General features: G+C 40.6%; 1 protein-coding gene across 1 annotated transcript in view; it reads right to left on the bottom strand.

Annotated features, from left to right (window-relative positions):
• LOC111221156 (voltage-dependent N-type calcium channel subunit alpha-1B-like) overlaps positions 1-16,001 on the bottom strand; it is a 161,519-nt gene that overhangs the window by 82,000 nt on the left and 63,518 nt on the right. The window contains exon 6 of the mRNA XM_022744504.1: positions 13,782-13,969. Coding sequence (XP_022600225.1) covers positions 13,782-13,969 — 188 coding nt within the window. The remainder of the gene's footprint in view (positions 1-13,781; positions 13,970-16,001) is intronic.

Raw genomic sequence — 16,001 nt, 5'->3', positions numbered from 1 at the left:
GCTTGGATCATCAGCTGAAGTAGGGCATTGGAAACCAAAGTGTCAGACTCGATAATAACTGCTTTATCCATCAATTTAAAGACCAACATGTGTGAGTTTTTAGTTATTTATTTTCCCTCCTCTTGTCTTGTTTGACAATGTATCACACTATAGATGCCATGGCTGTTGACAGTCCTGATCCTGAACAACTCTCTCTGGCCCATCCTGGACCATCACCTTTGTATGTGATGCAGGTTAGAAGAGAAGAGAAGAGAAGAGAAGAGAAGAGAAGAGAAGAGAAGAGAAGAGAAGAGAAGAGAAGAGCTGTACGATGGCCCCTGGGCAGCATGGAAGGACATCCATCACTTCATTTTTCAAACTGTATGTCACTTCTGGATGGCGGGTGTGATCCAGTATCGTATATAACAAACAGCCTGTGGCACTGTCAAGCAGACACATCTGTGGTTCTGTCTACATTTAATTCATATATTTAGGCTAAGATGTGTGTTTGTGTACTTGTATGTATTTGTCACCAACCCTCTCCATTTTGCCTGAGACAGATTTTTATTAGTTTTCTCATTGCCTCATTTTTTTCATGCATATTAATCAAATCTTACAATCTTCCACATTATAATTTATATTCATAACATATAAAACAATATTTTTGGTCCTTTACTACTAACTGATATTTATGTATGATATATTATACATTCACCATTCCAACATCACCAAATCTTAAAATGTTCTGAGTGACTATCCCTATAGCCAGGCTTTGGTTCGACAATTTGCCCAGTTTCTATTTTTAGAATGTATGTTATACTATATGTATGTTTCATTTATACTGTATGCATGGGCTGATTAGTTCACCCCACCTTTACATACACTGGGTATGAAGCAATGCAATGAGGCTAAACCACACTGTGTGCACTGCAGGCGAGAAAATACAGGGCATATGGCAACAAAGGCCACTGGCTATACTAATTTAGTTCATTACAAAATTGCTGATGCACAATGTTGCCTTTAGCAAGGTACTTCTAATGACCCCAAATGTTGTTTAAGCATAATGTGATGACACAAAAAAACAAATAAAACAATAGTTAAAGGTCCATATTTTACATTTCTTCCAGTGTTTTATTTGAAGTGTTGATTCATAAGAAGATATATTTGTGATTTTAAGAACCAAAAACCATCTCAATGTAGTTTTACATCTCCTCTCACAGACTTCTCTCTGGAGCTCTAGTAACAACATGTCTGTTAGCCAATCAGAGGAGAGGATCTGAGCCTCTCTTCTGATTGGCTGACTGTTTTCTGAGAGATTGAAAAAAATATATAGCAGCTTCCAGGTAAACACTCAGAGAAACCAAATCCTGCAAGGATGGATGTTGTGTGTTGTGTAGGTGGGCGGGGTTGGGGCATGGCTGAGTGTGGTGATTGTTTCGTTGCAACATCATTAAGTTATAGTCCCAATGGCTGTTTTTGTGGCCAAGTTTCTGAATACAGGCTGTGTGCATTTCTATGTGGACTGAGCACTTCCCCATGATACTATCACAGTATTAATATAGAACCTAGACCTGCTTTATAATGAAAAGACATAAAATCTCACTTTATACAATATGGGACCTTTAAAAAATGTGAGGAATTCAACAAGCAAAAGCTCTGTTTATTCAGAGACATGACAAAAATCAAAAATGACTCACACCAAATCTTGAAAAATTATTGATACACAAAAGCTCATTATGGTAAACTTAAATTCAACTTGTTTGAAAAAACGCTTGGGACCACATACAACCACACAGGTTGTACATTTATCCAAATGTATTGTTGTGTCAATAATTAATGTTTAGAACATTTTAATCTGCAACTTCTAAATCCTCTCTGGGAATATTATAACTTTACATTGTGGAAAGTTTCAAGTGACGAAGACAAGTCATGAGTTGTGTGCACATTTCATGTAAATCTGGCTGCAATGGCACATTGTGTTTAAAAGTTAAGGCAGATTATAAAATTGGATAAACCAACTGTAGAAGCCAAGAAGAACTTTGCACCTAATTCAGTGATTACTAAGTTTGGTTGGCCATCTGATATTTGCCCACATGAGTATTTGTACTTCTACTACTATTACATAACGCTACCTCCTGTGACTAACCAAGCCTAAACATAACCAGCAAGGAAATTTTCCTTGTTGAAATGGATTCAGAAAAAATAAATAAATAAAAATAAAATAAAATAAACAGACTCAGAGGAAACTCATCATCTTCACTCCATCTTTATGAAAGATCTTCAAATAATTTAGCAGCTGCAGCAACTGATCCTGTCACTAACTTCACTTACAGCTGCAGGTGGTCTTATCAAGCCAGGACCATGCTGTGGCTTTTTTTAAATTCCCGTTCAAGTGAAATAGCTACATTTGGCGAAATTGGCCATATTTCATGAAAGTTTTGGTGGAAAAAGTGTTTAAAAATACTTCATATAGGAGGTATAATCTACAAACAAACTTTAAGTAATAACTTATATTCACTGCTCGATTTTTTTAATATAAATTCACTTCATATCGTTATTCCACCTCTGATATTCCCATGAGTCATCTCTGGCTGACTGCTCTGAATGATCAGCGAGGTGAAAAGCAAAAAGCTGCCACATAATTTGGAGTCATGCATCATGCAGTTGCAGTGTGACAGTGTACTCCCACTCTCAGCTTACAGTGCTGCCACCACGGACACACACAAGCTCACACACAAACACACACACTAATTTTCTGTGATGGCAAGGAAAGCCTGCTGTGATGAAGACAGCCACTCTGAATCAATTCTGCAGATCCTTACAGTCCTGAAACATTTACAACAAGCAGACTGCACTCAACAGCTCAGGTGCCACACAGAGCAAAAGGTCTTCAGAGAGCTGCGTGAAAAAGACAAATTTTCCTGGTTAAATTGAATTTGAAACTCTAATCATCTCTCTCGGAGTCAACTGGTTTTCTCTTTTGACACTGAATTAATGTGCTGCAGGTTCATTTTAGTGCTATTTCATCAGCAGTTTGAGCCCAAAAGGTTTACCATTTAAATGTGGACACATAGTTCCTTTCACATCAAAGTACGACTCTCACAGGCTCACAGGAAGTCTGATATCCAGAATAGGGATGGGCAACTTCAGTAATTTCAATATTCGAGTACTCTCATTACCTTATTAACGAGTACTGAGTTACTTGCAAATTATATAATGTACAGTATGTAAAATGTATTTTTAATGTAAAATACATTATATATTATTTCACCCACACGCAACCCACCCACTGTTAATCAGAATATTAATTTTTATAACCCAGCTCACGCAATCTGCGGATTAACCACAGTTGGCTTTATGATATATTTACTGTGCAGTTCACTCTCATCAGCCTCGTTTCTAGCAGCAGCAAGCAGCTTTAAAGGAGCTATTTGTAAGTCTTGCTATTGCTACAAAGCCAGCTTTAGCATTAACAGCTGTTTATTTACCAGTCTGGAATAAAAGTTGTGAGTTCAGGATCAAGCTTCATTCCTTTACTCACCAAGACTAACGCCAATGTTAATTCTTGTTTCTATCGCTCCTTTTCTTCCAATGAAGTTAGCATGCTAACCAGCTAGCGCCGGCCGGTCTTGTCACTTTCCAGTAGCGACTCACTGTAGCCTCCAATCTGCCCTGAAGATTTAGCACTGCTAAGATGGCGTATTATAAACTCTTGTCTTGGTAACAAAACGATGGCTAAAGCTTTTGTCAAGCAACAATCACCACCACTCGCTCCTGGCAAGAAACCATGTTTGGCGGCAGAGAAAACGTAAAAAAAAGCCCCTTTAATAAGCCACACAGAGCCAATACTGAACGTTCACACAATACGTAGCTGTCCATCTGTGCTGCTCTATTTTTATTTTGACGAGCACCGTGACTGCCCTGACTGCACGAGTCTTTGAGCTGACGGGGTCAAGGTGCACCTGCCTCAGCAACTCACACATCTCTAATGAAGTGAGAGGAAGTGTGTGTGAGACCCCAAGCGTTTCAAACACACGCATTAAACCAAACAAACTCTCATACAGATCTCAATAAAGGGATGCCACAATGCCAGATATCACTCAACATATTAGATCGATGCTAATGCAACGATCACCTTTTTTCCAACAGAGCCCCACCCACTTCCAACCAGTCAGAACAACTCAAGCTTTTAGGTTCTTTAAAAAAAAAATACAAGATTGAGTCACAAGATTCAAATGAAAGCAAATCTAATATCAAGTAGGATCAACATTTTTAGTGTGAAGCCTGAACATGACACAGCAGAAGTAATTAAGGCCGCTCCCAATTTGATGGCGGCCACTGGGTCACCAGGAGAGACAGAGGAAATATAATAAAATCAGGGGGCATGAAATGAAGATTGCAACATTATCAACGCTGAGGAACCACCCACACTCCCTGCTGCTGCTGCTACAACAGAGTCACTTCCCCGCTGACTGGCTCAGAGCTAAAACTGCACTCACAGTGTGAATCAGCGCGAGGCTTTGCTGTCCTTTTGTAGATCATTATCACGGCATTACTGCTAAGAGAGAGTGTATAGTCTTGCGTTTTGATTATTGTTGAATTGTGTTCATTTTTTTTTTTTTTTTAAATAAATCTGAGAAGTCAGATGAGCAGTATGAAGATGTTATTTTTGTGCCACCATGTCACCTGCCTGTGCTCTACGGGCTGAACAGAGAGGAAGTTCTCCGTGTATGTGTTAGGAGAGTAACTTTCGCGGAAAGTAATGAGGTGTCGTCTAGGAACAGTGTCCATTTCAATACCTGAGCTGAGCCGTAATACACGAGATCCCTGTTACTGTAAACTGCACTGCACAGTCCTGGGGAAAAACCAACTCAAGTCAAACTAAACAACAAAACATATCGTTTGCCTTCCAAAGTATCTTTACAGTACTTTCCAAAACCCTTACATATGACCATTACAGATATGATCGCTGCGATTAAGGTTCGGTTCGCGTCTATGTACATGAACAGGTTGGTTAAGATTCGGGAAAAGTTTTGGTAAAAGTTACAGTTCACATCTTCGTTTTCCAAGACTTTCCACTCAAGAGAGAACAGAATTGGTAATTTTTACAAATGTCTTGAAAGTTTTTACATTTAAAGGGGAACTCTGTTGAAGTCTGTTTACAGGTGCTGGGGAGTATAACTGCGTGTACTGTATAAAGCCGTTTGTGCAAGTAGGAGCCTGTGTGAAATCTGATATATATCCTCGAGTGATGTCACTTGAGTCAGCGTTGGTTGCTGTCTGAAGACTTTAAGTTTGAAAATATTATACACAAAATATGAGCTTGAAGCTACATTAGCTGCTAGTCACATAACCCACCCAAAACCTGAACTCAACAGCTGAGTTGTGGATGGGTGCGTGACCTACAGCTGAGGTCTGTGCCCGAACACACGTGGAACACTGCCAACATGCTGCTCCCACTACGCCTTCTGTGTAGACATGGCATTAGGAAGTAGGTTGGGGTAGATGGTTGGGTCAATAAAACGTGCAACTTTGACACAGGACACCATTGTTGGTCTCCTGGGTTAACCATGATTATGATCTTCCCTCACCTTAACCAAGCAGTTCTTATCAACCTATACAGACTACAACCATTTCCTAACCTTAAAAAAGTAATTCTTTTTATTCCAAACTATAGCCACTGTAGCCTTAACAAAGCAGGGTAGAGGGTCTCCAATGAGAGACTGATGTCAGAATCAATGAGTCAGATCTGATCTCGTTGCTGCTAGATGGTGATAAGGTGCCAACAATATCTAACCGGGGATTTGAAGGTGAAAATGAAGGTGAACATGTTTTCTGCTGGAGAAAGACAAATGATATGACATGTTCTGTTTAGACCAAGAAGCAGTTCAGATTATTATAGTGAGAACAAGAAAAACAGTACTGTACTAATTCCTTCAGTAATTTGTCCTCATATTAATATCCAGTTTTCTCCTTGAGAGCTGACTGTTACTATCACAGCATGAGAAATTTAGTGGATGTAGGGGAGGGGTGAAATATGAAGGAAAAGTAAATGACAGAGTAATTTGGAAGGATAATGCTCATTATTTTCCTCTGCATGCTAATTTGAACTTCTGGATGCGTATTCCACTGTAATCTGGCCTCCAACGTTCTAGAGTTGCATATCAGGAACATCCACCATGTGGTTTAGCCGCTAAAGACGACACTGATGGGAGGATATTTTGCTCAAGTCAAAAGCACAGCTCTGCAGCAGCTGGCAACATTATGATCATTAGCATAAGCTGAAATCTCTCTTCATGCGCGCTCCCTTCCCTTTTCCTCTGGTCTGTTCATGATTAAAACATCAAGACGGAGCGTCGACTCAGTTTGGTGACACTCTTGTCTTTCCCGGGCTCCCTCATAGGGTATAAAGACTTCACTGAATACCTACTCATTCATTTCAGGAAGATTAATGTGTTGATGCAGATTGGGTACTGCAGGGTGTTGCATACAATATACAACAAGTCTTTGTAGCTAATTGACAAAACAGGCTGTTTGTTAATGCCTTCCAAATGACCCATTAAATTGATTGTAAAAACAATTCATATGATAGGTTTCCTGATCTTCCACCTCTGTAGTTAATGTTTGGTTTAGTCACCTAAGGCTACTAGGTGTAGTGTAGTGTAGGGAAACTGTAGTTTTGATGGAGACAGGATACACACAATGGACTCATTTGTCAAACCAATGAGCATTGAATGTCAGCTCCTCCTTAAGAGGCATTATGTTTTCCTTTGCTGCTGAGAACTGTTCTTATGACCGCAAGAGGTCGATGTAAGTTGTCATATATAACAAATAACCAGTATAGTTGTTTTTTCTGGTCTTGTAGTTCGTTTCCTATTTCAATCCATTTTAATCATTACCACGATTGTTAAATAACGTTAACTATGTGTTCATTGTTGTAACCATGAGGGCCCTCTAACTTTACCAAAGTACTTAATTTAACTCAAACAATGATCTTTCTCCAAAACCTAACCAAGTTGTTTTTGTTCGTAAACCTAACCAAAGCTTTACTATAGATTTGTTACATCATAAATCAGTTAGTTATTTATTTTCGACAGTGATTTTCAACAGTTTCTGTGGCATATCTCCTGCCACCTACAAATTTCAGGAAACGTTCCTTGGTCAAACGACCAATATGGTTGCTTAGGATGGAGAACTTGTTGGGTTTTTAAGATTATGGGTAGGATTTTGCCAGTGTTACACCGCTCACGTTACAAGATATAGGATGGTGTGTTTGCATGTATCTGACTGCCCAAAGCAGCGTCTGGCCTGATGATGTCGCATTACATTTAGCAGAGATTGAGTCACGTTCAACTTTCTTGCCAGACATCCCTGCATTTTTTGTAGCTGTGGCCTTCTTCTTCAAGACCCTTACCACTGTAATGGTCTCATTGAAATGTACAAAGTGCTACTCCTGGTCTGATAGGCTGTCTTTTTTTTTCTTTTTTTTTGCCTTTACACTGGGTTTGCGTCATGCACATAAAAATAGCTTTTTTGAGTGTCTGAGCAAGTTTTTCAAATATTAAATCTGCTTAAAAAATTTAAGTCTTCCTGTCTGATCTGCCTTCAAACTGGACTCCCCGGTTTGTGTTTCATCTTCTCTCCGGCACCTGTAACAACATGCTTCCACCTCACACCATCATAGGCAGCGCTATTGTCAGTCTGAATGCAACCTCATTGTCACCACTCCCTCCGGCTGAAGACTAACATGGCAGACAGCGGTGTTTCATTTCACTACGTCGGCTGCCGGGAGACCGCAGGATCCTGGCATGTGGCCTCACCGGGGGAGCGGAAGTTATGAGGTAAGTGGGGGGGCTGGAGTGCAGAGAGGATGCAATGAGGGAAGAAGAAGCAGAGGAGGCAGGATGGTAATGACTGGGAGGATGGGGAGAGGCACTCTGCATTTTCTCTTGCACCATTAGAGAGGAGGGTCTGAGCGATCTTCCTCAGGGCAGAGGTAGCACAGTCATCAATCTGCGAGGTTAACGTTGGGTTACGGGAAAGTATGTAATCCACAGAATCGAACACCCCCACCCCACCCCCATCCGAATGCTATTCTGGCTTCATAATGTTATAGACTTCACCCTTCCCCCCCTACATCTGTCCCAAGGGTGCATCTTCATTTGTAGACTCAGGACATTAATGCATACATGACATGCGTGCATGCTCTACTGCATTCACACAAATACACCTATGGCTCTTTTCCACTTTACAACATTGTCATGATCTCTGCTTTTATCTCGTGGCACATGCTTCAGGGGAAACTTTGTTCAGCAATACATTTCAGCCCTGCTCATATGTTGAGTTACAGGAACTTTTAGGAGGCGATAACAGCGCTGTCTATCAAGGTGAGTCAAGGAAGTGTCATCACTTCATGAGGACTAATGAAGAAATGATCATTTACTACCCCATCTGCAATGACTGTTGTCTTTCTTCTTCCCACCAGCCTGTATTTCTGAAGCGTCCTGAGTTAGTTAGACAGCACCAAAAGTTCTTTTAAGTGCGGGTTATGAAACATTTCATGTCAGGGGTTCTTACACAAGCAATAATATATGCTGAGGTGTCCCGATATAGAAAGTAACAGACAAGGAGGAGGCACAGTCTGTTCCAGTGACATCTTCCTTCATAGATAGCTACCTAGCTACGTTATGTTCGTGACACATAGCGCCAGAAAAATGGCCACAAAAATGGTTAACAGCAAGGATAAGCTTAAAACAACCGTAGAGTTAGTTGTCAATCAACTTACAGAAATAAAAGCTCTTGAATTGGTATATGCTGTAAATACATCACCTTTCTCTAATCAGTTAGGGCAAAACGAAAGAAGACCAAGGCTTACATGAACGCTGCGCTGAATTAGCAGGCCACATTTAACCCATGCCAGGTAGGCACAAACAAGTATCTCCACAGCAGTGGTTCTTGTAATGGATAACTGGCACTTGCTACTCACACAAGCCAGCAGGGTGATGATCCACCGGCACAGTGAATGAGTCACCAAAGGCTTCAACAGACAGATGGAGTGAGCCAGGTGCCAGAGAGGTGTTAAACCTCAGTGAAGCTCTTCAAAGACTGTAAAAACCCTCTCCAATGAGCTCAACTATACCTCCTTTCACAGAGCCTGTTCAAGGCGAGAATGTTGCACGTTTATTCTGTCTTACCCTCCCGTATAATGTTGTCCCAGCAATAAGACAGCAATAAGACAGCGTAATGAAGGGGCTTCTTAACGGCAATATAGCAGGATCTTTGTTTAAAAGGGGCTAATGTCTCCATGCAGTGTGGTAAATCCTCAAGAGCAGCAATCAGACCAATCAAAACAATCCAAAAATGAGCATCGTCTTCTTCAATGAGATGCATGAATGGTCTCTACAAGGCCACCTAATCTGAACAGCACTTCATGCACGCGAATCTGGTCATGGAGGGCGTTCTTCCTCTGGGTGCAGGAAGAAGGATAAGACAATAGAACCAGAGAGGACTACATAGTAAAATTCAGCAGTGTAAAGAGAGAGAATGAGATAGGTGGGCAGAAAGACATACGGTAAGGATAGACACACAAAAAGCCTGTAATAAAAATAACTGCGAGGATCAAAAGAATTGACTTTGAGCAGAAGGAAAAGAAAAAGACCAAAATACAAAGAAAAAGTACCAACTGAGAGAAAAGGCATTCTCGGATCACAGCAGTGTGGGTCTGCAGCGCTTAGGATAATGAGCCAGAAAAAGCTACGGGAGATGTTCGGAGTGAAACGAGGAGGAACAGAGAGAAGAGGGAGAAGATGGAGAAAAACATGGCTCTGTAAGTGGCTCACAATATAGTGCCAGTTAGCTGCTGTCTCCTGAGAGAGGAACACATGGAGCAGAGGGAAGAAGGAAGAACGCTGGGAAAAGAAAATGATGGGGAGAGGAGACAAACGTAGAGGAAGGGAGAGGAAAGGGGAAAATCGAAGACGGGGAGAAAGAGATGCGCAGGATAAAGAAGCCCATGTACAAATAACGCCACAAATAATTAATTTGCCAAATAAAATTAAACTGGTCAATAATAATTGATTTCACACAGCGGAGAGCAACTCAGTATGACAGCATTAACTTTGACAGTTATTGTAACTGATTCCTTGGGTGTGTCCAATCAATTCAGCTTGTGACAAGTTCTACACACGTCAAGAATAATTAAAGCCAAACAAGCAAAGGAATCACCTGACCACACTTTTACTTTCTTAACTTTTCATTCATTTGCAAAAAATCCTAAAAACATGTTTTTGTTTTGTCATTATGGATTTGTTGAGTATAGATGGATAAGGCAAAATGGCAAATTTTATCCAGTTAGAATCAAATCTACAACGTAATAAAATGTGCAAAAAGTGAAGGGGGTCTGGGGACTTCCTGAAGCCACTGTATTTTCTCATTCGGCAGGTACAACTTGTCCAATATGTGAGGCTTGCGTTTGATTTTGCATACATCCTTTAGTGAAAAAAAAAAAAAAAAATGAAGCTCTGAGTCAGACAGCCATTGTGGGATTGGCCTAGAGACTTTTTAGTTCTGCTTGGCTGGACGTCCCTCATCCTTTAGGGATCCTTATTTCTCTTCTAAGTGTTCTGAGATTGTACGTTTTTAAAAGGCACATGCTTTTGGCTGCCCTGTAAAAACAGAGAGGTTCTGGCATTTAGATAACAAAACTGTTTGGGCTGGTGACAGAAAGACAAAGTGTGTGTGTGTGTGTGTGGGGGGAAGGGGGTCGTCCCACTGACCCAGTTGTCTAAGACATCGGCGTAACATCTCTGCTTTGAGTCCAGCCACAGACTGTTACATATTAAGATATATGCTATATGTATATCATATATATGTATTTGACATAATATCATATTGGTTTGGGCAGCACAGTGGTTAGCACTGTAGCCTCACAGGGAGAAGGTTCTGGGTTTGAACCCCAGGCCTGGGGCCTTTCTGTGTGGAGTATGCGTGTTCTCCCTGTGCCTGTGTGGGTTCTCTCCAGGTACTCCGGCTTCCTCCCACAGTCTAAAGACATGCACATTAAGTTAATTGGCAACTCTGAAGTGCTCATATGTGCGCATGTGTGCGCAAGGGGTTGTTTGTCTGTCCGGGATGTACCTTGCCCTCACCCAGTGTCAGCTGGGATTGGCTCCAGCACCCCCGCGGCCCTACAAGGATAAACAGTTTAGATAATGGATGGATGGATGGATTATATTGGTTTAGCAAAGGTGTTGTTATATCACAAGGAAAACAACAACCAACATAAAACAATAACCACCATTTATGTATGTTTTTTGTTTTGTTGTTGTTTTGTTTAAACTTTTTAACTGTGGACCTCAGTAGTGCTGTTGTATTATTATTATTTTTTAAATTATTTTTTTTTAAATTATAAGTCAAGACATAACATAACAAATTTGCAAGAAAAGGTAAAATTAACTGAGGCACAGACAAGACAATTTAAAAAAAGGGCAGGAACAACATTATCCTAACAGATGCATATAATCATATTGGTTAGAGGTATATTAAAGCAGGCTGTAGATGATCACAGCAAAACAGGTTCTGTTGCATTTATTTATATAATATTTATCATCAAGTTTAAATTCTATTATATCTCATCATATTCTTTAAAAAAACGTAGACATAGGTGCCGTATCTGCTATTGAGCAAAGAGCCAGTCGATAATCATGTGTAGTCCCTATGTGTGGACCAGATCTCTCATGTGTTGCCATTGTCATCACTTGGTATCATATCCAACACATTAACATGCCTTATTAGTTGAGTAAAGACTCCCAAACTATTTTGAAGGTTTCACTTTTCCTTTTCAGAATCAAGGTTATCTTCTTCTTCAAAAAAAAACAACAATTACTCATTTCTCTAAGCCAATGGCCCACCTGAGGTCTTTGAGTGTTCTTTGAAGATAAGGTGATCAAACACTTTTGGCCTTGGTAGTGCTACTTTAGGTGTATTTTGGTCTTTACTGGACTCGGTATTGACACAACCTTTACGAATTGTGCATGGCTTCAAAGCTTAAGTCTCCTGCTTCTATCTGTGAAAAAGCACTTCAGGATGCCCATATCACTGCAACAGCTGTTGACACAGAATTGTTTCAGACTTACGGCTGTAGCCCCGAAGTGTTTTCCACATAAAAAGGTAACTACTACAGGCCCTATGTTCAGCTTGGTTCAGTATCTCGTCTACTCATTGTGACATTTTGGTTGTAAAATTTAAAGTGTTACCTTTCAAATGAGATCAGGGTTATGACTACCACTGTGATTTTGGTAATCAAAAAGTCTGAAGAAAAGTAACCTTATAATTTATTGGTACATTATTTTGGCCCTCATGCAAAAAAGTGGGGGTGCCTGGTAACTGCTTAATACAAAAGAATAACAGAGAGTGCATAAGCATTTGGGAAGAAGATGTTGTTCTGATGGAGCTAAAATCAGCTGTAAAAACCCAAAAGATCAAGAAAAGGAAAAATCAAGGCCTACATATATCTGTTGTTCTGTTATAATATAACATACTGTATATTATAATTTATACAACAGTTAGTTTCAATCACGTAATTTGATTGGACGAGTGGCATTCTATGAGCGCTGATATAGAGTACACAGCACTGGGACTTTTAACTACATGTATCACTCCGCTTCACAGGTGTTCTATTAAGAGTTAATCGGCGCTACATTAACGGTCGTTATCTATCTTAGATTGTAACAAACTATTTCCAGAAATAACATTTGAATTAAATGATGTGTGGTCATCAGAAGAGGATGAAGGAAGAACCCTGAATTCTTCGGCACACACCTAAAGGTAACGTCTAGACAAAGTAGCAAGCTACTGTGCACTGTGCACGACAGGAAAATGTTTGTGTTGCTTAGCAACAGTTCAGTACCAGTCCAGTTGTGGAACTATTTGTGTTGGCATTACGAAATAAATGATGAAATAAACAAACACATCATAATCTGTTGTTGCTTATTACTTTTAACTAGTATGGTGCGCACAGAACTGTTGTATAAAAGCAATATCACACTCAAGGTCGTGATGTTGTACTGAATATCAGCACAGCTGTGATTTGATCATAGGTACCAGGCTGCAGGCCGGGTAGCAAAGACAATCACTGCCATATAATATAATATAATAACCTCAATAATATCTCCCTAGAAACAAATGCAAAATTTCAAACAGATTATATTCAGAAGTTTCTGAGTTTGAGTAGTTTCAGAAGCTGTGCCTGTGTGAAATATACTGGTTGTGGATGGGAGACACCAGGCATGGTAGGCAAAGATGTTGCATCTCTGCCAATTCATGCTTATTCAGCCAGGTATTTTAAGAAATTACTCTTGTCACCTATTTGTACATCCATGAGAGCATACGTATGCTCAACAAATTTCCAAGCAATCTGCTCATTAGAGAAGAAGACACCTTGATACTGTATGAGCTGTCCCTTAAAGTTCACGCTCTGAACAACATGAAGGTTCCCAGACAATTTCATGGTGCTCTAGCCATAAGATTTTGACATTTCTTGTGCACTAGTGATTTTGGCCAGAGGACAGCAATAGAGGAAAGGTCAAGGTCACCAAAAAAGCATTAGGGTTCATTCTCTGAGGAATATCTGGTAAATTGACCAATGAACACACCGACTAAAACAAAATCCTTAAGCTCTGCCACCAGGGAGTGAGAAATAGTTGAACAAAGATGGTAAGATTTGAGATGATGAAGAAGAACCTGTGAGGAACAAAATACAGTGGGAAATCAAGGTCCAAGGTCTTTAGTGTTTATAGACTCACGCTGTAGAGGATGTCCACCCAGCCCTCCATAGTGATGCACTGGAACACAGTCAGCACTGCAAACAGGATGTTGTCGAAGTTGGTGATACCAAAGTTGGGTCCAGTCCAATACTCTCTACACTGGGTCCCATTGGGACACGTCCTGGCTGGGGGCTCCTGACCACAAGGCCAGTTGGCTACTCTCTCACCTGAGCAAAAGAAAAATAAGAGAAAAAGGGGAGTGAGTTTTGAAAAGAATATTTCTGTTATCAGTTGAACTTTTTTACATAACACTGTTATTAAAGTATCAGATGAGAATAATGCAGAGATCTCAAAGTGATCACACAGATTACAGCAATGTCTTCATATACGTTGAAAACCATTGCCCCCTAATGCTCATACATTTTATCAATGCATACTTTTTTGTTATGTGGGTCAGAAGTGCAGCAGGGACAGTGGAGCAGCCAGATGTCACTTTCCCCTGTAACTTCCTCCAGCTGCCTCACACTGTTCCAATGTGTCCCATTATCTCCGAACAATCAGTCACGACTTCTAAAGAGAAACTCACAGGGGATATTCCTCACAGGTGCTCTGCCCACTTCAACTGATACCTCTCAACGAAGACCACTGACCTCCTAACCTTTTCATGCACAGTGAGGCTGCGGCCTGATTCTGTCAGTCATTACACAACACTAGTGACCACAGGTGAAGGTCGGTACAACGATCGACTGTCAGCAGCATGCTCCAACAGAGCGGCACTGCGATCACAGCCGAGTTACCCAACCAGCAACCAATGTCACAGCCCTTCTTCTCCACACAGGAAATCTGGAAGTTTCGTCAGATCTCCCCTTTACCCTGGTTCGGATTTGATTTCTATTGTTCTCTGTACGGTTAAGAAAAGTTCTCTGAAAATCATTTTCATCCTTGCTCGGCAGGTGATACTAATTCAATGTTCCAGGTTCTTTAAGATGGGGCTAGCAGTGCTGCAGAAACTGAAAGACTGTGGTGAAAAAGATGAAAATGATTCAAGTGATTCAATGCACTGTTAAGGTTTTATATGGACATGTTTGGACCACAAGTTATTACAATGAAAAGTCAGCCTCAGTACTGGATGTCCTAATATTCATGCCACTGTCCCCCCGGCTCAAACAAACTGAGATCTCTTTCGTGGTCACAGTGTATCTCACATCTTTCATTCAAACCAGTGGATCATGCAGCCGCCAACAGACCACAGACCACTCTGGTTTAAAGGGCCTGAGTCAGACCATGATGTAAGTGATGCTTATTGGTCTTTACTCGCACACCTCACTGTGACGAAATCCAGTCCTGATGTTACTCGTACAGACGCACCATCATACCGGATGTTAACTTCATGTGAAAATGTAAGTCAAGACATCCACATTTAAATACTACACCACACTACAACAGGTCTTTGGAAGTATTACGTAATAACACGGATGGGAAGCATCAGAATCGTACGTCTTCAAGCTTATCAATTCCTTTTATCGATGCCGACATGTTTTTCCGACAGTTAGAGCTGGGTGGCCCTATATGTGCAATATGCAAGTTACTTAGGCCCTCGCAGATTATTCCAGGGCCCCGCCCCTGCTTACCTCCGATGCGGGTATCAGTGTTCACTACTTCGATGCGAGGATAAAGTGGAACTATCGTTTTGATCATAAAAAGAGAAAAAAACTCACCTTGAGAGTGAGTTGTGGGAACAGCAATCAGGCAAACTTGTTATCTCTGCTCTGAGTTTGATGTCAGTAAATAACAGTAGTGTAACATTAAGTGCTATCTTGCAGTGCATCTCTCTGTAGTCTGTCTGTCTTGCTAACCTAACTGGGCAGTGCAGCTCTCGGTCTGTCGTGCTCAGCAGCCACTCCCCGGGTTGTTCTGTGACTTTGTGCCTGACAACAGTGAGAGTGAAATACAACTATTTATTACGTTTGATAAACCGGCAACTATGTTTATAAACCGCGGCTCGGAAAAGATAACTGTGTTGCGCGAGAACATGTGTTCGAAACAAAATGAAACTTGCGCTTCCCAGCAGCAACCTCTGTGGGGGACGATATATGGCACACATAAATTTTAAAACAAAACTCTGTACTAATAAATGCCAAAAGCATTTGCACTATTTGATGATGCTTTCTATCATCACATATACTACTCTTTCTGTAAAGTCAAATTCATGACTTTGCATTGAGACATTAATCAAAGCACTATTTTATGATTGCAAAG

This window comes from Seriola dumerili, unplaced genomic scaffold (assembly GCF_002260705.1).
Source record: "Seriola dumerili isolate Sdu_G_001 unplaced genomic scaffold, Sdu_1.0 BDQW01000081.1, whole genome shotgun sequence".
In the NCBI taxonomy this organism is placed as follows: Eukaryota; Metazoa; Chordata; class Actinopteri; order Carangiformes; family Carangidae; genus Seriola; species Seriola dumerili.
This window is presented reverse-complemented; position numbering and strand designations above follow the sequence as displayed.